General features: G+C 38.0%; 1 protein-coding gene across 1 annotated transcript in view; it reads right to left on the bottom strand.

Annotated features, from left to right (window-relative positions):
* The window catches only part of LOC104081981 (versican core protein-like), a gene marked incomplete at its 5' end in the record, with an annotated part of 97,125 nt that overhangs the window by 34,137 nt on the left and 35,752 nt on the right, over positions 1 to 27,236 (bottom strand). Inside the window, 2 exon segments of the mRNA XM_009584917.1 lie at positions 1 to 2,837; positions 22,753 to 25,950. Of these exon segments, the coding sequence (XP_009583212.1) occupies positions 1 to 2,837; positions 22,753 to 25,950 (6,035 nt within the window).

Genomic DNA, 27,236 nt, shown 5'->3' with positions numbered 1-27,236 from the left:
AGGGAAAATATTTTGTACCAACTCCTCCTCTTGCTCTGTATCTGTAACTGGAGAGCTTATGTATTTCCTTTCAATCTTTACAGACTCAGTTACCCTGTAATCATTAAATGGCAAAAGTATTTTTTTAACAGATTCTGTTTCTAATTCCTTTTCTTCTGAGTACAGACTGACAGTCGGAACATTTAAAAATCCCAGATGTTCATGGTTAGCCTGTGTACTTTTAAAGAATGGGTCTGTTGTTGTTTCTTCAGAAGATTCTATAGCTTTTGGTGAAATTTCCCTTGGCCTGTCTTCTCCAGAATCTATATCTTCCACCAAAGGAATCTTCGTAGTAAAAGCTCTCACTGTCAGTTCATCAACTGTTTTCTCTTCCATTCTTATGTCAGTTACAGTTCCCATCGTGGTAACTTCATATTCAGTAATTGTGACTAGATCATCAGGTTCAGTAGTGAAGGCATGATCCATAGAAGGTGTGCTGACAACTTTTTTGTCGTACTTCTCTCGTATTTCTGGTCTCCCAGTGGGTGAAACTGCTGGTTTTGCAAACGATTCAATGAATGTGTCTGCTTCTCCAGATCCCTGATCAATAAATGAGAAATGACTTCCAAGTATTTCTTCAGTAGGACCATTAGACATTAGTTTTGTGGTACTGCTGTCACCTTTGAATTCTTCTCCAGAGCCATGCTCAATCAGGAGAATCTTGCCTAATGAGACAGTTGAAGAACTAACTTTTGCATTTTTGTTCTCTGTAGATTCAGCTACTGCTTTTATACTGCCAGTACCATGTGTCACCATGATGTCATGAGGGCTGTTACTAACCACTGATTCTGGAGGTGACGTGACCTCATCTGTTTCTAAATTTTCAGTTTTAATTCCTGGTGCAACATGAGACATTATCTCTTTTCTAGAACCAGGACTAGATTTTACTTCAGAAGGAGCTGTGTAAGTTGGTTCTGTTTCCTGGTTTTGTTCTCCTGGGTTTCCTGTACTAAACACATCCTGGGACATCTGACTTGCTACTCCAGACTCCTTTGTCAAGCCATCTGACCCAGTACTTGAAACTGATATTGCTGATTCATCTGTTCTTGTATGTTCTTCATATTCTGCTGTTGCATTCTTCAGTGAAGCATCATCTATGCTGTAAATGTTTCCTTCATGCTTTTCTGTTTGTGTTTCAGTGACAGGCCTTAGTGGAACTGAAGTCAAAGTAGCAGACTCAATGATAACATCTCTGTCTCCAGAACCCAGATCAATAAACAGGGAGTCAGTACTTACCACTTTTCTTGTGGGACCCCCTGAAATTATGTCTGCTGGTTCTTCAGCTGATCCTTCATTTGTAAAAAGCTTCTTCTCTCTCAAGAGAGGAGCAGTGGTGACCTTTTTTATTTCAGAACTTACAGTACCTGTTACTGTTTTTCTGAGCGTGCTGGACTCTTGACTTACAGGTCTGACTTCACTAGTAGTGCTCCCAAGTTCATTCAACTCTGAATTTCCCTCTGCAGCAGTAGCTGAATTTTCCTGACTTGAATAAACAGTGGTCTGTATTTCTTTTTCATCTTCAATATTCTTTTCAGTTACAAGAGAGCTGGCAACTACTTCTTCCGTAATATACTCAGACACAGAATTGGTGGCAACGGTTACTTCAGAACTTTGATCAAAAGCAGAAGAGAGAGTGCTTATTCCTCTGGGCAAAGCAGAGGTGATTCCTGAAACAGTTACAGAAATTTCTGTTGGCAGTACTGTGCCAGAGCCCAAAGAAATATCTTGCATTGAAAGTGTTTCTGTTACTGCTGTTTCCATTGTCATGGCCGAAGTTATAGTGATGTCCTCTTCTACATCTCCAGAGCCTTCTAGAACCATAAAAGAAGCAGCACTCATCTCAGGCTTTGTATGACTACTTGTTTCCAGAAGATTTTCAACAGGGGAATTTGCATTAAGTTTAATAGTTGATTTATCATGTTCTCCTGGAGCAGGGGTTACCTCTTCTGGAATAAGGTTCTTCACACCTATGCTTACCACAGTAGTTTTTAAAACTGCATCCAGAGAAGCAGTTACAGCAGAACTTTCCACAGTAAATGCATCAGGAGCAGAAGTTATACCAGAATTTTTTTCATCATCTTCCTTTCTTGACATTGTCACAATTTCTGATAAGGCAGAACCGGATAAATCAGATTCGGTGGAGCCATCCCCAGAAGATTCGCTAGTAATCAAAAGCAAGTTTTTTGTATCTTTAGTAGAGCTCTCCTCTGTTCCATGCCATGTTACGGTGTCTTTATTTTTTTGCAGAGGCTGCTGATATGAAGAAGTAATGGCTATTGATTTATCTGTTGTGGCAACTTCTGACTCACCACTATAAACAGGTTCTAACATTGCAACATCTGCTGTCGGTTGTGTAACTTCAAATGCCCCTATTACTTCTCCAGCTTTGCTTGGTTGCATAGTACCAGAAGCTTCAGTTTCAGGTATTATAAATGTGTTTGTTTCATTGATTTGAGAAAAGGTTACATTTTTGGAATGTGCAACACTTTCAATTTGGTCACTTCTCGCCTCCTCAGCTTTTGTGCTCTTAGGTGCACTAGTAACTTGTTGTTTTCCATTTATGAACTGCAAAGCTGGAGGAGTTGTAACATCAGTAGTATTTTCACAGTCTTCCTCTTCTTCAAACTCTATAAAGTTTGGAAAGAAAGGATCCAATATTATATATTCAGACGAATCCTGCACAGAGTCTGAAGTACAGGGTTCAGTCTGAGCTGATTCTGCATCAATGTGGGGTTCATCTATTGCATGAGGAAGCATGTGGCGACTGAACAGATCCAAAAATTCATTCACCGGATGATCTGCAAAAAAAAGAGAGCTTTTCATAATCATTAAGTGACAGCGACGGTTGCGCATTATAGTAGACATATGAAGTATAAGCAATCCATTGGAGAAAAAAAACAACAAAAAAATTCAAAATGAAACATAGTAAATTCAGTGTGTTCTTCTATTGACATGAAGTTAAATGCTTCCACAGTGTTTCACTTTCTAGCTGAAGCCTTTGTGTATATTGAACACATTGATCATGTAATACTGTCAATTGTCATGCGTGTTTAGTCCCAAACCCAGACCTGAGCTAACTTATCCTACACTACTCAGCACAGATAAGAAATGGGTAAGATGAAAGTCATTTTTAGACCAAAAGACGCTGGTCCCAACCTGCAGCAACTGCTTTCACGGATTTGAGACACTAGCTAACCTTTACAAAAAATTGAACTTAGACAAAGCTAAGCAAGGCAAAGTCTAAAATAAAATAGGACATATAGGATATGCCTGTGCAACTCCATTTATCCTCAGTATAGAGTAATTCAGATTACTAGGAACACCATAAAAACTACATCAATTGCTCTGTTCTTTACACTTAGACAGTAGGGCAGTAAATAAAGTCTTACTTTACAAAATTGTTGCTATTTGGCATTATAAAGCATTATGAAGCAAATAAGAAAAAATATCCCAGATTCAAAAATCAGTCACCATTCAGACAGCAACATGAGCAAAGTCCAGCTATTTTCTTCTGCTTACCATTCACTTTGAATTATTTACACACTCCCACAGATCACAAATCTCTCAAATTTTTTTCTAGGTGGCGAAGCAGGTAAAAAGGAGGAAGGAAGTTCTAAGTAGACGAGGTTTTAGCTGCAGAAACCCTCATGAATTCCTCTAAGATTTATGATCCCAAATTCCATAGACACTTTTTAAATGTGCCCTCTCAGCACAAACATTACTTCAAACCTTCTGTTCCAGAAAATAGATGCTACTCTCAAAAAAAAAAAAAAAAAAAAAGGGATACAACAGACACAGAAAAAAGCCAAATTTCAGGCTTGGTGAACTGACTTGAAGCTGGAAACTTTGTGCTGAAATCTTATTCCATTAATATATCTTTCTTCTGAGTCTATGTTTATAACCATTTTGTCCAAAGTAAAATTACTGTTTGCTGGTGTAAACTGGTGTAGCCAATGGAGCTTTGTCTACATCTGCCAGTAGAGGATCTGAACCAATTTACAGGACTCCTGTCTTACAGTGCTGTCAGCCACGATTGCTCCCCAAAGAATATTTGCAGGTATTCTGGCATACCCAGTATATGACAGAGCGCGATTTTTAAGTAAATCTTCCTCATTAAAACTATCTACAAGACAGAAAAAAATGAGAACCTGACAGGTAAAGTATTTCATTAGTTTGAAGTAATTCCCCTACATATGAACATCATTTAACCTCTATGACTGCTGGCCCCTCAGAGACAGAGTAATCAGGTGATCATTCTGGAAAAGAATGTATTAAATCACATTAAACTGACGTAAAGCACTGTGAAAGGCTTGTGATTCTTTGGCTTGGGGTGTTTTGTGTGTGCAAATTGACTGGGTCTTGAAAAGGTCATTGCAACTCTATTGAGAATTAATGTTCTAATATCTCACGGTGTTTACAGCTAAACTTACGAAGTATTACTGAATCTTCATTTTGCTAAATCTCCAGCTGAAGAGTAAGTAGCAACTTCAGCTCTGCTTTACAGAGAACACGCAATAAGGTGCCCTGAATCCGAGACTTTGATCTAGTTGTTAAACAACTTGGGAAAAATTAAGATCCATGCCAGCCTTACAGAGAATAAGTCACCTTCAGCATTGTGTATTTCCACTAAAATATTCAGTTTGCACAGCACTAAGCTCAGCATTCCCAGTGCAACAAAAAAAGGTTGGTTTTAACCTTATTTCTGCCTGGCTATTCTATATTGCCCCAATGAAGCCCTGTGTTTACTTTGTGCTATGACAGCTCTATTAGATGACTACAGAATTGAAACTCCTTCCCTCTCCCTCAGCTGTTCTTGTTGGGAGTTTTATGCGATGTTCGTACACAGAGAATTTCTCCCTGTTCTTTCCTCTAGTAGGTTAGAAACATTTACAGAGGCTGCCCAATGCCTCAGAAAAATACAGCTTCTGCAGCCCAGAGTCTTCCCAGATCTCCCTTTCAAACCAACAATTCAGTTATTTGGCCAAGATTTGCAATATGACATGGAGAAGCATGTCTAAGAACACCACTTTCAGAATCCACAAATTTTAGCTAACAGCAATGCTAGTCATACTGAGGAATCATATTTTCATGAAGATAGAAGCTCTAGTTGACACAGAATTGTACACCTTTTCAAAACTGCAAATGAAAAAAATGCATGGGAATTTAATAACTGAAAGGGGAATGGCAAGTCAAAGCTGCTAGGGAGTTTTGAGAGTTTCTGATTCTCAGTAAATTCACTATAAAATAACTGCACCAACATACAGAACCAGAAAACTACATATAGAAATGTGTATGGGCAAGAAAGATGGTTTGTACTCTGTGCACAGCTTAAGAAGGAATATGTGTAAATAACCTGGTATATAGACTAATGTGGCATAAGGATTAATTATGATTTCATACACAGCTGTAGCATGCTTTTGCACAGCACTATACATTTAAAAAAATTATAAAACCTGGATGGGACTGGATAGGCTGTAATTTGTAGGAGGGTACTATGACTAAACAAGTTCTGACCAGTGTATTATTTTTGTAGCAGTGCACACCTGGGAGTCCCTCAAATTACTAGCTCACGCTAAATCATTTATGGTAGGTAATAAATTTAATGAACAACATCTGTTCCAAATTCACCTAGAAGACATATACAAATTCTTACATACGCATAGATCTCTATCAGACCTTACTTTTACTTTGTTAGCTTTTTCAAGATCTCACATGCCACAGAGATCCACATAAAAGAACCTTAGTTAAAGGTATGATACTCCAATAATAAACTTTCAGGAGACTCTTTCATTAAATACTAAGTCGTTTTGTTTTGATTTTTTTTCCAATAAAAGAATAACCAGCTTTTAAGAAAATAGTAAAGAATCCAATTGAATTTTTTTTTTTAATTAGAATTTCTTCTCCTTTCTAGAGCTTTGATTACTCAGTGTTAGCAATCAAGCTGCCAATGCTCAGAGTTAACAGCTATGGAAAATTCTCTTAAACCCCAGAGATGGCCAATAATCTATGTAACAATATAGCTCACATAACATACAACCTTGTTCTCTAAGAATAAACAAGACACTAGAATGAAAACCTAAGAGCTACCATAAAATACGAATACAGGAGAAAAAGCCTTATCTGTTGAACTGGTTTGTTAGACCCTTAGGGCAGACACACGAACACTTGCAACAGTTTTAAACTGGCTAGATGCAGCTGACATGTGTTGCCCCTATTTATCTTCATGTCCATTCCAGCTGCAGGTAAAGACATACAGACCTGAGACTATTAATAAGAGATGAAATGAGAACTTTAAAGGAGTTTGGCTCCTTTATCAATAGTTCACACATTATCATGGCAAACAAGCCAAAAGGAGCACTTGTTCAAAGAGGTGCTTTGTTACTATGACTCCAAGAAAAAGAAAGTAAAAACAAGTAGCTAAAAAGTAGTAAAACCAAGGGTTGTCAGTTCAGCCTGCCTATCCAAACAAGTCCTAAAGGAGATTTATCAGTAAAGCCTCTTATTGAGGAAAGTGATGAGGTATGCACTGAAATAGAGATGGAATAGATAGGTGGATGGGTATATATGCAGCCTAGAGTGTTTCTTAATCCATTTAATATGTTTAGATGTTTTAAATTACCTGTATGGAATAGGCATCTATCTCAGTAACGGTCAGCTATGTGTAAGAAATGGAAATCCCTCTGGCTACAGGGTGCTTTTTAGCCACAAGAGGACTTGACTGCTAGTACATATAACCACAGAACGACTGACTAAGGTGGCACTAATTTCCATTACAACTCTTCTAATGACAATTGGTTCTAAACCCACATCAATTTTTCACTGGATCAAATATAAAAGTTGCCTCTATGTTATTGATGGACAAACTAACTTCTGCACATCCTAAAAATGTGTAATGTGTAGTAACATTTTTTCTTGAGAAGACTTTTAATATTCTACAAAGAACCCTAAAGGGCTTTTCCAAGATCATTTTTGAGGGGCAGGCAGTGAAAAGCATTTTCTCTCTCAAAAACTTTCAGATAAGCAGCTGAAGAAGAATTAATAGAGAATTAAATAGAAAACAGATTTTGATGTTTTCCAAACTTTCAAAAAACAAAATATTTCATTCAGAAGACTTACGGATTTAGCACGGTTTTGTGAAGCCTTATTCAAAATCGGACTGTTAACATCTAATCTGGCATCCTAGAGATAACAGAATTTCAGCTATAGATTCCTGCAATTTGTCCATTTATTACTCCAAGCTGAGTTGTTTGTGAGAAGTAACAGAGTTCAGTCTTTTGTAGGAGGATTAGAGGTCTGATAAACCCATGAAATTCACAGTTTCTGTGAATAAAATGTTCTGTGGACTTTGAGTCAGGCCCTATATTTTGATTAGAATAGAGCTAAAAAGAAAAAAATAATTTAAAAAGAAGACCAAAAACATTTCAGACTGCTTCGAAAGCGTGCATTTCATTGCATAATGTGATACTATCACAAACTCCATAACATTCACTACAAAGAACCCATAACCACAACACAGGTTAGCATGAAAAAACAAAATAGTCTGCATTAGTCAAATTTCTTCCTGCACTTGATAACAGAAAATTTTGGGTTTGGGTTCAACAGAATTATATCAGGGAGAATTTAGACCACAGTATGACTAAAATGTCATTGAAATATGCTTTTTTGTCAAATTTCTGCAAATGTGACATTTGGTGACTGTGAAAAAGGCAATGTGGTAACTTGCAAGAAAAATCAAAAATGTCTGGCTCAGAGAGAAAAGCATTAAACAATTTAATTTAAGATAAAAATTGAGAAAATCTGGGGGTTTTCCCCCAGTGGATACTTGTTAACTACTCTGTTTTCCACGTTAAGTTACCTTGTTTCTTCCCTACAGATATGTACTCTACATTTATTTTTATATGCCTCCTCTTCTTTACTACAGTTGGTCTGCACTGTACCACAGACATCACCTCCTACAGAAGACTTCCGTCACACACATGATGATAAACTTGCACTCCCTGGCAACAGCCTTAGACGTCACCTCCAACCGATCGGATGCTCTAAGATCAAGGCCAGAGGTGTCTGGGACTAGGATCAGGGGACAAGCAAAATACCTAATACCTAGCAGTTAGCACAACAGTTCAGCTCACCATGGAAAAACAGACTATTAGCTTAGGTAGGCTGTTAAATGACAAGTCAGATGTCTCAAGCTTCATAACAGCTATTGATTAGACCATTACTCGTTCAAAAAACATTATTCTGAGAAAGTCATTGCAGGAACGGATTGTAAAAATGTGCTATGAAAAGCACACTGACGGCACTGAGGACCGAAGACAGACACATGAATTGTTATCTTCCTCATTTTCGTACATTCATAGAATTTGCTGCAGATTGAAGCTGCTGTGAAAAGCGGATCCAAACAGACGATCCACAGAATAATCCAGTAAACATGCACACTGTGTTGGATTAAGACTCTCTGAATAACCTAAACGAATGGCTTTAATTTGTTATCTCAAAATCCCTGCACATTTGTGGGACACTCCTGACAGGTTTGCAAAGGTGACCTACCAAGAGCAAGCCTACAGTCAGCAGACTTAAATTCAGCCAACAGGTGTCTCCACTTCATCTGGAAAATATTTAGGAGTCCTCGAAGTAGAAGAGGTTCAAAATGGTTTATTTAAACCCTCTGAAAGTCCAGTGAAGCCTCATTTATGGGCTTGGGAGACGATCTAGCATGAGGAAAGACTTAAAAAACTTTATGTCATATATTGACTCCCCTGAATCACAGCTGTGCCACGGACCAGATTTGCAGTCTGGGTGGATTCAAGCAGTTTTATGTCTATGGCTTGCTGAAACTCTTCCAGCGAAACAAAACTCAACCAATTCCACAGGAATGTGTCAGTCTCATTGAACATATTTTGTTTTAAAAGCATACTGAAGAAGTAAAGAAGCAATCTGACAAGATGGCCCCCATACAAAAAAACTATTTAATTTTTTTTGTTTCAAAACCTTTATATTTAGGGCTTTTTTCCCCCCTTAAAATATTACATTTAAATTGGAACAGAAAACTTCAATTTTACAGAAACAAAACATTCTGATAACACCTTTTGGGCCATTTTGTTTCATAGAAAAGGGATTTTTTTAATTGTTCTTTTCATCTCATTTCAAAAGAAATAAGATTTTGAAATACAGACATTTCCTGCTAAAGGAAAATTCCAAGTGTCAGCCTTTCGTATACGCAATTCCTCTAACTTGTGCCATCTTGTAATATCATTAACCTACCTAAGCATGGTCAAAGTGCAACAGTGCTTCAGGCATACCCCATCTCCCCCGTCAGGAAAAGGTGGGAATACTGCCAAGGAGCTGGTCTAAGGTGTTAAAGAAACATGGCTACTATTACACACACCTAAGTAAAAGACAACAAAGAAAGGTCCAGAAATAATTAAATTTTTGATTATTTTAATCCCTCTGCCTCACATTAACATGACTAGTATGTATGATGAGGTCTAGTAAAATCCAGTTCTTGATTACTGTTCAGTCTAAATAAACAAAAGATTTTATTTAGTTCACTTTAAAATGTTCCCCAGCTGGATATACATTTCTACAAGTTTTGTTAACTTTGGCTCCCTTTAGAAATGCTTAAGGATGTAGGGCACGTTTCAATAGGTTTATTTATTTTACCTTCTAAATTTTATCAAAATTTTACATTTTGTTCTCCCTCTGACAGTCAGAAGAGAAGTTTGCATTTTTAAAATCTCATCAGCAGTAAAAAAAAAAAAAAATCATTGACTTTGCATAAAAATCTCGAATACTCAAGTAAACTTCTGGAAGAAAATATTTGAAAAGAATAATTTTTGCACAGCTGGCTGGGTAGGAGTTGAAAGTAATTCAAGGTGGGTGGTCAGTCTTGCCTACTCAAATTAACTTATCCAGTCTGCTTTACCATATTTGGGCATCTCTGTTTCCATGCAAGATACAGCCCTGTTGAAAACTTGAGTATCAATTGCTGGCATGTTCCTAAACTGCAGCCTTTTTACAGCTATACCATTCCCCCAAGCTCCATCTTGACAGAGTTGTTGGCTATGACCAGAAACACCTGTGGAAAGTGGATGTCGCTGATGTGGACATCTGTTTTGCACAGAGCTCTGGCCTGCACGGCTGTGCTTAAACACGCCTGCCAGATTTTAAAGTAATAGACATGATGATGCAAAAACCATGTCAGAAATAAAGGAACCGTTTTATTATAAATGCATATCATGAAACCTTCTGGCAATCTCTGGCGTTTCCTTCAGCCTCATTGCTTCCTGTGTTCCCCCCCGGCGCAGCGGTAAACTTGTTAAGAAAAAACAGATTGAGTAAAATGTCAAGTTGTTAAAAATGGCAGTGTTGCAGTGTCAAGTCTAAGGCCCAGCAAGTGCAGGATATAGTTGCCTGGATAATGACTGAATATTTGTCATACAATATTCTAAGGACAACTATTCCCACTTCCTTTCTACTCCAATATGTCATTAACAAAACGATACTCCAGCCAGCGGTGTCTCCTCCTGAGCGGTCCCTGACACGAGCATCTTTCCAATGACAACATTTTACTTACTGCCTATGGAGAAGATAATTCTAAAACTCTGCAGGGCTAAACAACCCAAAAACAAACAACTGGCAAGTAATAAATCATTTTCTCCAGCTGAAATCCTAAACAAAGCAAAAATTCAGACTGCGCAGTCACACGGTATCTGGATTAGCTGGTCTGTCTGGATATATATATAGAAAAGTCCAACTCCACAGGACAACTCATCAGATCAGGCAGTAAACAGAAGGGCTGGCTGGGAAGGAAAGCAACTGCTTACCAAAATGACTTCAGCCTTGATCTCATGTGTGGTATTCCATGACTGAGGTAGAAACACTGAGATATCAACAGGTCTTGCCCTTTCCTAGTCCACTTCACCGCCACCCCTTGGTTACACTTACGGCGTATTACACTGTGGCAACCTCAAATGATTCTGCCATTGCACAGACGGAACAAGAAGGAAACTGTTCCGGCCCTACTAACATGGGAAGAGAGTGTCCCCTCCCAGAAGAACCAAAAATGATTCATTACAACAAAAATTTGGGGCAAAAGTCAAAATACTACAATTACAATGTCGAAGCAGATGTCCACCATTTGACTGCTCCTGTGGCTGCTCAGGTGAGAAATGGCCTGTAATGAATAATCCTTCCCCTGCCCCTTTCTCCAGTAATGTCAACAATATTTGGCTTTAGGAGCAAACTTCCAGTATACTCCGTAATGTGGTAGTTCTGGAAAAAATTAGGTTGATATCATATTAGTGTAGGAGTAATAAAGGTTGGCTTACATAGTAGGCATGTGCTAAAATTTACTTGCTTAATCAAAGTAATTTGCCTCAAAAGAGGAATTTTATGTGGCAAAACTAAACCAGAAAATATTCTGGTGTTCAAGCTCTAAGACAGACAACAGTGTTTATATATGTGGCTGTATATTTATGAGAAAAGAAAGAAAGGAAGAAAGAAAGAGGGAGGGAGAGAGAGAAAGAAAGACAGAAAGAAGGAAGAGCGTTTTTTTGCAAGAAAGAAAAAAACAAAGAAAAAGAAAGAAAAAGAAAGAAGAAAAAGGAAAAAAGGAAGGCAGGAAGGACGGAAGGAAGCAAGGAAGGAAGGAAGGAAAAGAAAGAAAAAAACCAAACATACATTTTCAGGAGGATTCTCCCTATGCAAAATGGCTTCGTTCTGAATAACTCTGTTCAAAGAACTAAAGCTACGATGATGATTACCCCACCTGATCCACCCCACAATGCTCTTTTTACAGATATCTGGGGAAGTTTATGTATCTGTACTGCCACTTATCATGATGCTTTTATGACATTTTATCTCCTACAATTTTCCAGGCATCTTTCAAGTACTTCATAAGCACACTTTTAATTTAATGTCTGCACAAGCCCACTGGTCGTGCAGCCAGCACTCAACATCACAGCTGATTAGATACACTGTTTGACTGCAGTCCCTGCTCCTTTTGGGGAGATATTTAGAGCTATTAATTATGTGGCAACATACACTTATTCTGTCATGGCAAATCTTTTTTTAAGCTTCAGTTTTCTTCATTGGAATACAACCAAAGCTTTGCTGGAAAAGTCCGTTGTGGGGCAAATCACCCTCGTCTAGACCCATCTGCTTGTGCAAAATTACTTGAGTTACTACAGCAGTTACTAAAGTATCAAGTTACTAAAGTATCTTCATAATACCTTAAATGCAAATACATGTTTTAGAATATACAGTTAGAGTGATTATGCACATAAATATTGACATACATGGCACATGGATTTTTGCACATAGATCTAAGCCTCGTGCTTTGCAAGTATTATTCAGAAGACACAGAATGGATTCTGTAATTGCAATTTTAATGGAGTATTCTTAGCATCATCCCTTGACTTGTGGAAAAAAAAGCTGAAAATTTTTGAAATTTAGCTATAGGGGTTAATAAACGTGATTGCTTTGGGTATTAAACATCCAAAGCAGCCTAGGGATAAACTGGATTCTCAGTTAGACCAACATAAGGCTGTAAAAACCTCACTGCTGCAAATGGAATGACACAAGCGTGACTCTCTCTTTCAGACACAATTTTAGGAAAACGAGGGCAGTGCCACATGCTTGAAAGCCTTTCAAAAATTAAGTACTAAACAGTATTTTGATACATAATTTCTACCTGGATCAACTTTAGGGGTGCCTTTGATCCTCACACTTTCCTGAACTCTGCAGAGACATGTGAACAGCAGATGAAATAGAAAGAAGAGCAGAGCAGAAAAGGAAGCCTGATGCAGCAAATACTCTAGAATAAGCTTATAACCGGAGAAGACTTATCTGAGGGCAAGCTCCAGTATACCTGTAAATATTTAACCATTTCATTGCTCGTAGCTGGGAAAAGAACGTATAACGCACACAGAGCATGAGCTTCTTTTTAACCATATAATCACATGCATATATAAAAATGGGAAATGGTTTAATTTTTCTTTTAAAACCAGAACTTTTTCCATCTAGGTTTTTTTTCTTGGCAAAAACGGAACATTTGTTTTGGAAAACTATTAATTTGTTTTTAGAAACACTTGGTTTTTGAAAAAGACATTTTTGTTGGACAATACTTGAGAACAAAAGTTTTCAACCAACTATAGCTAAAAATAGATGTCTAGCTGTGGTAAGCTTGGTGCAGCACTAAAAAAATGGCAGAGGGGGACAGACTTTTGACTATAAACCTGTTAGCACAAACTCCATCCTATACTAACATGGTTATATGGCTACTGACTCAGAATTAATAAAACTAATTAATAACTGAATAAACTGAAGAAAAGCGTATAGCCCAAGAAGCCAAATAATTCAATTAAGGTAAGAACAAATGAATGCTTGAGTAACATTTTGGAGACATAGAAATACTTCAGCTTCATTGATTTTCATAGTATTTCTACTTTACATAGGGTAGAGTATACAACTATCTCATGCCCTGTTAGGTAATCCTGGTAACTCAATACCATGCTAAACTGCTATCAATTACATGCACTGCAATGCCCAGCAGTGTTTCTCTCTTGGCAATGCTGGACTTCTATACCCAACACCCACAAACAGCAAAACCAAACATCAGTGTCTTTGTTACCTATTGCAATTTAGTAATTTCCAAACTGTGATGAGTTTGACATGAATGCCCTTCTTCCTGATGGCAGGAAATCAACCAAATTTAGTTGTTGTTCAGATGATTAGTCCAAGAAATTCTGTGGGAACTTACACTAACTTTGGTTTCTTCAAGCATGAAAAGGAGTACGTGCACTAAGGCAAATGACACCAGGACCACTCAAAAGCTTTTTCCAGGTTCACTCACCATTATAACCCCATTATTACTATCTGGTTTCACAGAAGATATACCCTGTGGTCTTCCTTGCCTGTCAGTTGGACCACGTGTACACAGCATTTCTAAAGGTCTCAAGAGTTTTGCGTGTAATATTTAATATTTAACTAAAAATGTCACTGGAAACTCACTATAAGCCTGAGTAGTAAATGCATGAGTAACCCAAGAATCATTTCACTCACCACTTCCAAGAAAGGAAAAAAATAGTTTAGACAAAATCCCACAATAAAATCTTATAAAAAATCCCAATGCCACTCTGCGTACATATAGGCATATTCTTTGTTGTTATTTTGGCAAAAAAATTACATCAAATACATGGAAATTATTTTCTTAATGCCAAAAACCTCCCACTGAAACTATGGCACTCTCACTTGATGAGGTACTACATGAAAAATCCAAGATTATGGTTAAAAAAGTTAAAAATTAATGTTTCTTATGCACTCTTTAAGCTAATGCTGGGTAACAAAAAAGTAACGAAGTGCAGCAGAGGTAATACCAAAGAAGGCATGGACGGCTGGAAGATAAGATTGCTCCTGATCAGGAACAAAATTCCAACTGCATTTCCCCTCCTCAGGGATTTCAGCTCTAATCATTAATGAAGAGAAATTTCTATACAATTTTTTATACAGAGTTCCCCTCTTTTAAGCAAATATGGGACTGGTCAGACAAGTCCTAATACAATTCACTGAGTAATTTTTTAAAAAATGTGAATTACTCCATAGAAAAAAGATACATGACTTCTGCTCCATGTTCCCAAAGGCGACAGAAAATATGCAGCAGTCACTCTGAACACATCCTGACTTGTGCCAGGAAATAATTCACAAGTATCTTGAAAGACACCAGCGGGTATTATGTATATTATTGATCAAATTTATCATCTAAACACTTGCAAAAAGAGGGAGATAGAAAAAGACTAGCTGGGTTAGCAAGGATTACTTCAATCATTAAATCTAAAATGTGCAAAGAACAACTTCAAAAAAGACCACAGAAAACGACATACTCAGAAAGGAAGAATAGCCAACAAATATTTTCAAAGTGCTATTATCAGCCTAATTATCAAGTGACCCATCTTAAGGGAATGACTTTCCAGTAAGGACTTTAGCCTTTGAGCCACTTATAAAAATATCTTTATTTACATTTCCAGAATCACATCCTGTATTCACTAAGAGTTTCACTGTATCCAATGAATCATGTAAAGTAAAATGGTATAGATAATATTTTCTGAAAGAGACAAAAAAGATTATATCCTCATCATAAGTACTAAGATTTGCTACAATCTGGATACATTCAGAAAACTTTGGTACAGAAAACCACTTTCCTCAAAAAAATTAATTCATATTGTGTTTCCACGTAAAAGACAGCTCATCTTTTCTGCAACAGGATTTCTTAAGACTTTCTCCACATGTAAACAAAACTTCTAAAATAACTTGTCTCCTTCACAACAGAAGTATGAAAAACTACATTGTACCTATGAATAAAATTCCTTCATTTCTCTCATGAATAAACACAGAGCTATAAGAAAGCCAGAAATGCGTAATCCTTATGTCTAGATCTGAGATGTTTCCTTGGAAACAATGCAAAAACAGCAGGGAATGTATAGCCATCCTCTGAACAGTATTTAATTTCCATGTATCTATGGAAGTCTATAAAGGAAAGTGAAAAAAGAAATTATTGTTCTATAATAAGTCTTCAGGAATAGCCAGCAATAGTGGCCTAAAGACTACTTATTAATTCACAGTCTTAGCTTCTTGTGAAACTTTCTAAGTATCAAGTTTCAGCTCTGTTGGATATGGGGTTGTTTTTTTTACTTTTCCTTTGTTTTGGAAAAAGAAGTAGTGTACAAAAAGCTTGAATTTATTACAGTTACTTGTTTACTAGGGTTTGCTTTCATACAGGGCATCATTGCTATTGCATTTTAAATATGATTTATATGTGATGGTGTCCAACCTATTTTAAAAAACCCTCCACAGCACCAGTACAACATGAGTATTCTAATATAGAAAAATTCCAACTGGTTTAATTAAGCAACAGGTCTATCAGTTTGGGTTAAATATGTGACACAAATTTGTTCTGAAGAAAAAAATCACCTAATTATAGAATGAACCAGAAGCTGTAAACATTATGAAGACATTCTGACACCCACCATCCCCACATCCCCATAACAATTCTGCTCTCAATCACCTCATTGGAATTACTATGGTGTCATTACACTGGGGAAGATGATATCAGAATCTGGCCATGTTACTTAGCATTTAACACTTCAGTTACTCTAGACAAAACGAGAACTTGGCTGTCTCTATGCCAGGTTTTATGAATAACAGAGAGTTCAGTCATTCAGGGTATGAAAATTACTTGAGTAGCTATCGGACATTGACAAACCTATTTCATTTGGAAATGTGTTTCAAAACCACAAGGTGTTTTTCTTTCTTAGCTGAACACACAAGCCCGGGGCTCAAAACAAAATACTATCAGGAAAGACCGCGTTACTAATTCAAACACTGAAATAAGACCATGACCATTGACCGCAGCATGCTCAGGGCAGCAGGGAATGTGGTCTTTCTCCAGGGTTGATGAGGAGCAGCAGCTGCCATAGTCTTAATCTCAGCTGGAACATTACAGTCAATAAGGAGACAAGCCCAGCCCTCCATTAAATAAACAGGAGATTTTGCATTTAATAAGATGGGAAGTTGGTTCAGCCCATGTGAGGCCATTTTTACTATTGCATCAACATCCCACCAGAAATTAATTCAGGTCAGTCTAGTTGCACAATACCAATAAACTGTGGTCACAGACCACCACGTCCAAATGCATAAAATGTACTTGCAAATCAAATGGTACTTTGCTCACTGCAATGTTAAGGTACATTTGGAACTCTTCTTCTCTTAAATGCATGACAGTGATATCAAGAATTAATCATTTGTTAAGAAAGCTGAACAGCTTGCACAGGCAGAAAAGTCCTATTCATACACATACACTTGAGTGTGTTATTAGTCACTGCATAAAGCACCAGAATGCAGCAAATGCAAGACAGCATCTTTCCTTTACAATAAACTTTGATTTGAAATAGGTCCTATGAATAAACAATAGGTCTCAGTAGCATATACTTTTCATTTGAGAAAAAACAAACGGTAATTTCAGCACATAAAAGACAAAGTCTCCTCACCTTCAGCAGAAGTCTCTCTAACACAATAATTAATAGATGTAACTTTTGAAAGGTACACCAAAAATTGCACGTAGCACATGTGTATACACTACAAAGAACAGTGTCCAGATAGATATTTGCCAGTGGGCATAAATAAAATAACTTAAAAGAGAACAATGTGGGTACAGGTGCAGACAGATACAAGCCTACATGCTGCACACTTTTAAGCTGGCTCTATTCAAGTGAGGTGCTGCCTGGAAATGGTGTTGCGAGGCACGTTGCTCCTGTCCCTCCACACCATCATCTGGTCTGGTCATAGCACCAACCCGAAACCCACAGCCTCCGGAACACAGCCAGCGCCTTTCCTCCCAGCATGCTCCCAGCGCATTTCCACTCTCCCACGCACACATTCCTCTCAGAAGTTAGCAAAATGAAGGCTGAAAGGGTACATGGTTATTCTCTGTAACTGAACAGAGAAATAAAAGTATCAAGGGATAAGTGTCAGGAAGAAAAAAGACCTATTCAAGCTAAAGACAATGCTGGCAAGAATAAACATGGGTATAAACTGGCCAAGAAGCAATTCAGTCTAGTTATTAGAATCAGACTTAAAGAGAGCCATGACGATCTTGGACAGCCCTCCAGAAGGAGCTGTGAAGACAACAGGATTAAGTGAATTTTAAGACAAGGCCTAAGACGGACCTGAAAAGACTCTATTCTGCCTTCTTTGTTAAGGTTTATGACTATGACTCATTACCATTCTGCATTTCATTAAAATTTCACATGCCCTCTTACACTGCTAAGACAGAAATATGCATGTCAGAGAATTACATGTTGAAACACAAAGGTTTGTAACCTCTTTCCATAAAATTCCACATCTACAAAGCACAAGTTCCTGCAATTTTGTTCTGTTCAAAGCTGGAGGGGACAAGAAACCAGACAGAGCTGGTGTGAGTCCCAGGGTCCAATATGCACTTTGAAACATATTCACTAAGACTTTTAAATGTCTCCAAAAAATGCAGGTGTGCAAATTACTCCTGATACAGACAGGAGTTATGTTTCTAGCATCCCCTCAACCACTGTTAAACAACACCCCCACAAGCATTTTTCAGCTCATAAAAGCTTTATGAGCTGAAAAGTTCCTTCAGGTTTGGGGTTTTTTTTTCAGCTGTTAATCCATTACCTTCCAGCAACAGCGTCAGCCCTCATCACTACAATACATAGGAGCTATGAGAACATAAAAGGGCACGAGGTGGCAAGTTTTGCATCTTTGCAGTGAAAGACAAACTCCTCTGTCCTACCTGATGCAATGGAAAGCTGCTAATGTGATAACACATCACAGTGCAGGGCTATTTTGCTTTCTCACTTTCACAATACAGTCACGATCCCAAGTGAATGAAGTCCCAAGCTCCTTCCATTATGAAACATGTGCGTGGTCCTTTTTGTAGCACAAAAAGGGATGTTTCCCCATGCACAAATATATTTTCCTCATTAATTGGAACACCTGTCCTAGATCTGCCTGTGTGCCATAGGCTGTCAGAAGAATCATGCCTTATATCCCTCATTAATTTGTGCACCTGCCTCACACTTGCTGACATGGAAGTATATGGATTGTTTGTACAATACATTTTCTCAATGAAAACTGCTGTATTCTTATACAAATAAGCAGCTTAATCCATTCAGCGGTGTGTTCTTTCTTATCGGCACTAGAGTGCATTTTCCAGAATTTAAGGTAATGAGCTTGACCTTCCTCCAGGCCCCTAAATTACTTCTGTTTCCATGGGTAAATTTTTTTATCTAAAAGTAACTGAAACTTCCTTTATGAAAGTTTTAATTGATTGCAAGCATGCATTTTAAAAGCTAGGAGTATAATTATTTACCTCTTGGTTGGCATAAGAAAAGAAGTCCTCTAGGAGAAACTTTTTCTGATCTAATAAATTTAAGGGCTTATTGTATTAAAAAATAGAAAATACTTGATATCAACTTTCAGTTATATGTTGTACTACTTCATATTAAGGCGGGGGAGGGGATCTAGGACAGCCTAAGATCCTTGCCACTATATTTAATTGAATTTAACCCAGTCAACATTCAACGCCTTTCAAGTGCAGCTTGAGTCTACAATAATAATGAAGAATAATATCCCCCACATTCCATACATCCGTAACACATTCCATACATCGACAGCACATTCCAGCCAAAGACTTCAAAGCACTTCAGCAAAGTTGGTGCCAGTTTAGCGAGGGTTTGAGACTGAGAAGAAAGGCACAAGAAATCCTTCCTGCTTCTCCCTCTACCAGTGCATGGCCACAGGTGAACTCACCAGACCCAGGGCAGCAATGGGCTGCTCTCACCACACTTTACCGGGAGGCAGGACACCCACCGATCGCAAAGGGACTCCTGTGCTGCAGGGGGTACGTGCTGTCCTGCTTGCTGGGAACTGCTAAAAATGTCTGCGTCTCTCAAAACTCCATTCATTTGGCATGACACTTCTCTTCCACGTGGAGTATAAAATATTGCTCATAACTAACAAAGCCTAACAGCACCTCCATGGAGCACTTAAATATTACTATGCCTACGCTACAGAAGGTAAATGGAGCTGCAGAGAATAATATTCAGCTGTATTAGTATAATAGCAAGATTCTACTGTAATTAAGTGATACAGCTGATAGGAAACAAAACATGGTACCGTATTTCTGCTTCACTATTGAACTGTAGCTTCTGGCAAAAGCTGAATGACAAGGAGGTGAAGAAAGATGAAAAAAAATTTATCTCATAAATATTTCCAACACTTGTGCATACACAGAAAAGAAAATATTATATTCATTTATACACAATACCACTTATACAGCAAACCTCTCATTATTATTCATATTTGAAACAGATATGATTTGAAGGGCTCTGCTAAGCAAGTTGTTATTTCTTACACGGCACTTTTGGACCCTTGACTTGAAAATCATGAAGGCCTTTGCTTATAACCCTCACTGTTTATTTTATTTGAGAATGCTAAGCTATATCACCTTGAAAACAGGCCAAAGCAAAGGAGGAAAAACCTTTGTTTTAACAGAGAGATGTAATGATGAAAACTGTATTTCTTGTTCCCATTTAGCTGAGAACAAAAAGCCAAAGGTACAGTTTATATAGTTCCTGTATGACTGCAGATCAATTTTCAAACAAAGAGTGATAGAATAAGAAGTTGAACTATGTCCTAGTGAAAGGCATATGTTAGTAATATTTGCCAAATTCATTCCTCTTCAGCACCTCCTATGTACATTTTCTTCAGCACAAAGAAAAATTTATGGACTGAGGAACAATGAAGCGAAACTGGGCTTGACAGGATTTTTCACATGCAGTCTTTCATTTCTGGAGAAAGAAAGGAAAACACTAATCTGAATCCTCAGACAGAATAAATCTTTGGCAGCTCGAACTTAACTTGTAGTAAGTAGGTATAGGGTGCCTTTTCTCTGTGGATAGCTAAATGGAGGAATTTCCACTGTTAGATTCTGAAAACAGAAAAATAAAGAAAACTCCTTTTTGACCTTGCACTAGATACATGATAAATCCCTTTATGTTTAAAGAGAATACAGATAGTGCCATATAGAGAATTTTATAATATTTCAAGAAAAAGACATTTTTTTCTGTACTGACAGACTAAATCACTCCTAAAGGCAGAATGTTAATGATGTATAGCTTTAACTCTGCTTATAAACACCCCCACACATATGCACATATATACCTGGAAAATGCATGCACAGCTTTAGAAAGTTTGTGAAGGTGCAGAAGGCAAATCCTGAAGAAACTCTGTCCTAAGGACCTGATCACGCAAGTGAAAGCAAGAGTAGCTACGAAGAGCAGCTATGCATTGATCCACTGTCCTTTAGATAATCCAGCTTGAACTAGTTCTTAATTTAATGAATCACAGTACCCACACCATTCTGGAAAAAAGTATAAAATAAGACTCTGCTTGATGTATATGCAGAGAAATCCTGAATTATATACGTTGTGCACTATTTGAAGAAAACACCAGGTTTCCACACCCTTCCAAACCATCCTAATTCTTTCCATCCGCCTGGAACATACAGCTGCCCAGCACAATCCACTCTCCCATATGCAATAAACTGTAGTATAACTGTAACAGGGAAAACTAGTTCACTACTACACAGTCCAACTATTAATTATTAAGCCAAATTAACCAAATTTCCACAGGTACAAAAGTATTTAATAGGTGGCTTAACTCTAGTCTTCAGAAATTACCCTTCTGTTCTGACTTACCGGACTTGTCTCGTTTCATTGAGACTTCCAAGACACCGGCAACATCTAAAGCTTCAGACAAAATATTGATAATATACCACAGAAACAAAAGTAGTGTTCAAATGTTAAAATAACAGAACTATTATTTTCTGAAATAGAAGGTTAAGCTACCACTGATATGACTTGTGCAGTTTTACATCTTGTAAATATAAAGTAGATTAATAGGCTTAAAGTGAATAAAGATACTAATTCAACTGTATGAAAAGTCTAATAATGATACAGCACATATCAAAAAAACTACCTCTGCTTTTTGATTTTTGTATGAAAGTCTACCAAGCATAAACCTGACAAAACCAACCAAAAGACTTCCATAAATTATGAATTCTGTTGGACAAGTTCTTCAAAGATATGGATGTTATGCCAAGAACCAATGAGAAAACAGTTTCTTATATAACCCTTCAAAAGCATCGCATATAGTTAAGGTATGTAAGACATAAAATGGATTTTTACTCTGTTCTTTCAAAAAATAAAATAATTATAAAATAACTATAAAATTATTAAAGAGAAAGCAACATTGAACCTAACAGATATTTTGAGCTTCTTCATTTTGTCAGTTCTTTTACATTTCATTTTAAAAAATAAGGTTTTACCAAGACGTCTTAAATAATAGTCAGTTGACAGGCTTCTTTAATGTAAAATTGCATAGCCTTCAGCTATTGCATTATGGAGACATATTCATCATAAAACTCAACAGTTCATTGCTACTTCAGGAGTTTCTGTTCTGGATACCCATGGAATTGAAGCTATATACACATGTACAGTGCCATCAGCTAAAAAAGGTAATGAAACTAAAAATTATGTCAATTTGCAGCACAGATCCTATAAACAGATTAAAAAATATTATGATATGATGCAAAAATGTGCAAAACCCCTTCCCCCAAATCACAGGAGGTCCACTTGTGGACACAGTAGAGTACCTTAACCTTTTTTAGCTGACTACACTGTACATGGCGTTGTTAATTGCTACAGACTAATGGAATGTTAAAATAATCTAGTGCTTCGTTTAGGACTAGTAATGCATGGAATGGAAGCTGTGAAATTAAAATGCTTGTTTCACAGATAGCTGAATCAGTGACTTGACAACATTAAATAAGAAAAGTGGACTAAAGCCATCATGACTTTTAAGAGGAAATACAACAGTTTCATATTCATTCTTACATAGAAATTAATCTTACCCCAAACCATATATATAACACATTTATGAGGGTTTTTTAATGGATAGAAAAATAGACCTACCAATATTTAGTCAGTTGCTGTCTAGATAAAACTTGTACTTTGCATCCTTCAGTGATCCAAGAAACATCTCCAGTATTTTCTAAAGTACACCAGTTTGTTATGATAAACTGTCCATTCTGATGGACTGCTGGTCTAAAAGGCAAAATCTTACCTGTATCATTGCCTGTGATTTGAATAACATACAATCTTATGTCATTTCCACTATCAGGGTGTGAAGTAGAAGGAGACACCTCTTGAGGTTGTAAAGCCTCTGTGGCCTCCTTCACTGTGGGTGGTGCAGTAGGTCGTGCAACTGCAGTAGCAGTTGAAGCTGTGAAATATTCCTTATCGATTTCTGGTTCTAACATCTTTCCTGTCAGATCGTCATCAGCAGTGGCTTTACTGGGAGAAATAGATTCATCAATTATGATGATGTCATTGCTTGTTACCTCCTCTTCTTCCTCAGGAATGATAAGTGGTGACTTTTGAGTAACAAAAGGTTTGGATGCTGATGTAGGCTGAACTTTGTCTACAGCACTAATGGAAGGTGTTGTTACATCACTGAGAATTGTTGCCTTATCTGTTGCATTAGCTGAAAATATAGCTGTTTTCATTTCTTCAGGTTCTTCTGATACTCCTGAACCTTCCACAGTTTGGCTTGGAGAAGCTCCCAAAGTCAGATGAGTAATGCTTTCCACAGTAGAACGACTTGTTGGCATCGTATGGGGGGGCAACACAGATTCCCAGCTCACTACATCACTGTCTTCTTCCCTGGTGGGGGTTCCTCTGCTTTCGTATGTTTTTGCTTGGGTACCCACTGTTATAGGCATCACTTCAGTGACCTTCTCTTCTTGATCAGTAGCAGTTTCAGCTTTCAGAGTCATTGTGAGATGCAAGGTCCTGGTGCTAGTTTCATCAGGTCCCAGAACTCTTCCATAATCTGTGAGCTTCACTGCAGGCACTGATACTTCTGTTGCTGGGTATGTCTCATCATAAGCTGAACCTGTCTCATCCTGTTTTTCCTGAATAGTTATTTGAGATGATTCAGATCCTGGTGCCGTCTTTTGTTCATGTATTTGGACAGATGTCACAGACAAGGTAGACTCTGTGGCAGTATCTGGTTCCTTATCCTGATCTTTCATGGAGTGTTCCTCTGGGAACACCTCACTATCTTTTGCAGTTGTTTCTGTTGCTTCTGTATGAAAGATACCATCAAAAGGAGTCTGATCAGTAACTGGCATATCTCTAGTGACCTCACTCTCTACAGTAATTGGAACTAGGGAAGCATCATGTTCTTCCTGTGGAACTGTAGTATCTACCCTTGTTACATCTGTAAATATAATAGATTCCTCTGTCCCTCCAAAGCCAGCTGATGGTGTTCCTTTTCTGTCTTGAGGTGTTGCCACTGACGACTCCTCAGCTGATGTCGCACTGCTTGTCTGGCCTTCCTCTGTCACTGTGTGTTTTGAGACCTCCATTTCAGTAGAGACTTCTTCAGCAGGCATCACTGCTAATGTCTCAGTAGCCTCTCTTTGTTCAACTTCTGGGGTAGGAATGGACGTTTTCAAAACATACCCCGATGTTTCATCTCCTTCATGTTCAGTTACCTCCATGACTGTGGGCATAGCAGTTGGTAATACAGTAACACTTGAGGAGCTAAAAGACTTTATTGTTGCACTACTTTCATTCAGTGACATTTTGGATACTGTGATCATTTCCAAATCCAAAGAACTGCTTGTGTGGGAGACACCTGTAGTATCTTTACTCTGATCAAAATCAGCTGAAACAGCTTCTTCACCACTTTTCGTTTCCACTGGCTCCATGCTTGTCTGAGTTTCATCTGTAACTGCTGAAATCAGAGATCCTGGATGCTTTGTATATTCTGTAATTTGCCCTGGAGATGATGTAGGCTCCATTCCAGAGATACCATCTTCTGTATCTAACTCATGTATTCTCTTAGTATGTGATGACTCTTCTGTCATATACTCCTGATCTCTGCCTGTTGGCAGCCACATGCCGGAAGCTGGAGGAGACTGTGTGAACTTCTCACTTGCAGAACGTCCCTCAGATTCTGCTGTAACACCAGTAGGAATGACAGTTGTGGCATGAGGGATCTCAACATCCATTGTTCTAACTTCTGGCTCCTTTGTTTTTTCCCGCTCCTCTAAAATTGCTGATCCTTCCACTTGCTGAGTTGAGTGGATAACAGATGTGCTGCCTTCTCCAAAGTTTTGCGAGGAAACAGTACTTCCTGAGGGAGCGATGGCCTCAGATCCTGTTTGACTAACAGTTGATACAGAAAAGGATACAGGTATTCCAGATGACATGGTAGGCTGCACATCTTTCAGGTCCTCTCTGCTTCCTTCAGCTGACGCCTCATTATCAAACACCGTCGCAGAACTAAATTTAACAAATGGAGTTGACTCATCTGCTGTAGAAAATTGTCCAGTGGTTACTGCATGCTCGTCTATGAGTGTCTCTGGTGCAGCAGGTACATCTGATTCTGGGACGCTACCAGTAGCCATGCCAGAAACTCTATCAGGCATAACGGTGTACATGCTCTCTCTGCCCTCCCCCTCTGTAGTAAGATCATACTGATCAGTGAACAAAGCTTTAGGGATTACAACAGTTGTAAGTTTCTTGTCAGATTTTGCCTCCATTGACTTTTTTGTGGGTTCTTTTGTTGCGTGGGCACCAAGATACATATTCTCTTTTGTTAGCGAAACTGAAGTCCCTGTCCTGGGAAACTCTTTCTGAGGAGTTGGTAACAAGCTATCTGTAGCTGTCATCATAGGACCCACTTCTATTTGTTCAGTCTGATTATCAGCATCATGTTTTTGTGTATCTCCTGTTTCAGTATCTTCCCATGAACCAGTGGAACTCTTAGCTACAGCTGTGCTATCCTGAAAAATTATAGAGGTCAAGAAAGCGTCCTCAATGCTTTCAGACCTACCTTGTTCCTCCGGCAATTCTGCTTCAGAGTAAGTGTGCTCCAGTTCCAAAGCTGCAGATGTGCTCTCTGTTAACCTAGGTGAAACATCATATTCAGTCCTTCCCAGTGTATCGTAAGTGCTTATTTCGCCATCTGTGACAGTCTGAGGTAGAAGGGTGGTTAACTTAATGTTCTCTAGAAGCACCTCCATTTCCCTTTTTTCCTCAGCCACATCAGTAGTCATTTCTATGTCTTCTTCAGTCTCTAGGGTTGTTTCCTCCAAAGCAGGGACCTCTGTTTTGGTGAGAGCCACTTCAGTAATCGAAGTCTCAAAAACAGGAGGTTTAAGAGTAACTTTAGCAGAGGACGATTTCACACTGTCAGTTTTCAGAGATGTAATCAGCTTAACAGTTGTAGGCTCTGATATGATTTTTTTACCTTAAAAAAGAAAAAAAAAAAGTTAAGAAATCATTCAGTCAGAACACTAACAAATGTTACTTTAATTCGGTTTTAATGTTCCTAACAAAAACTAAATGCTACACTGAGAAATAAGTATAAAGGTCAAAGGCTTAAGATAGTTTTTTAACATACCACAGAGCTTTGAATGACATAAAATAACACATTATAAAGCTGTAGAACTTCTAACTTAAAGTCAGATGAAATTAGATGAGTAGCACTATTCTTCATATACAGTGTTTATATAATTACCCCTAGAAATCCTCATATTATACAAATACCCATCAAACAGCTAAATACCAATCAGGGAATGTAAAAGTTTATTTCATGATGTCATGAATAAAAACCTATGGGTTTTCTTTAAAGCTTACTGCAGCATACAACTCAAATATATAAAGGGAGTGAAATACCACTTTAGTTTATTTTCAGTGCATAATTACAAATTGCGAAAAGGAACGCTCACAGGAGTGAGAGCATGCTTAAGCAACAGGAACAAACATGCCATCGGAAAGTACTGTTTTACAATGCCGCAAGAGCTGCTGCACTGCATTTAAATTATACTGAGAGAAATTTATTATGGGGAAAGGTGAGAACAGTAAACCATAAGATCATAAACTTAATACTATAATGATGTTGATCTTTGGAAAACACTTCAAAGATACACATCTGAAACTCCTTCCACACTAAAGTGCTTCTATGGGAGTGTTGAACATGAAAAGGCAGAGTGTTGAATCCTCTGAATGATGGGAAGAGTAAGGGGGTAGCTATCCTAGGTTCACAAGAGACACAAAGAAAGGTCTTTCCAGTGAACAATACTGTGATGTTTTAAAGAATCTTGCTGCCTTATCCTTTGTCCACTCCTTCTGCCACAGATTTCCTTCCTATCTGAGGAGGAAATATGTGCCGACAACCTGCATAGTCTGGTATCAGATTTTAAACTCCCGAAATAGGTGAGTTTGTGCTAAGAAAATGGGATTTACTTGGGAAAAGCCCAGGGTGGAAACATCTCCCCTTCTGCCAAGTCCTCCAGGTCAGTAATCTTCAGAAGGGCAATGGGAGCAGACAGGTGGAAGATGTGAATGTCTTAAATCAGTGCTGTTAATTGCTAAGTGACTGAGAGTCAAAAGTTAAGAGCAAAACATGGTCCTTTAAATCACATTAAGCATATCAAGAATGCATTAAACAGGCTGCGTATATGAGGACTAACTGCTTACAGACAGACACAACTACACATATAGCTTCTTGCAAAAGAAAATACTGCTCTAATT

Source organism: Fulmarus glacialis, unplaced genomic scaffold (genome assembly GCF_000690835.1).
Source record: "Fulmarus glacialis isolate BGI_N327 unplaced genomic scaffold, ASM69083v1 scaffold5149, whole genome shotgun sequence".
Lineage (NCBI taxonomy): Eukaryota > Metazoa > Chordata > Aves > Procellariiformes > Procellariidae > Fulmarus > Fulmarus glacialis.
Note: the sequence above shows the minus strand (reverse complement) of the source record. Positions and strands in the feature narration are given on the sequence as shown.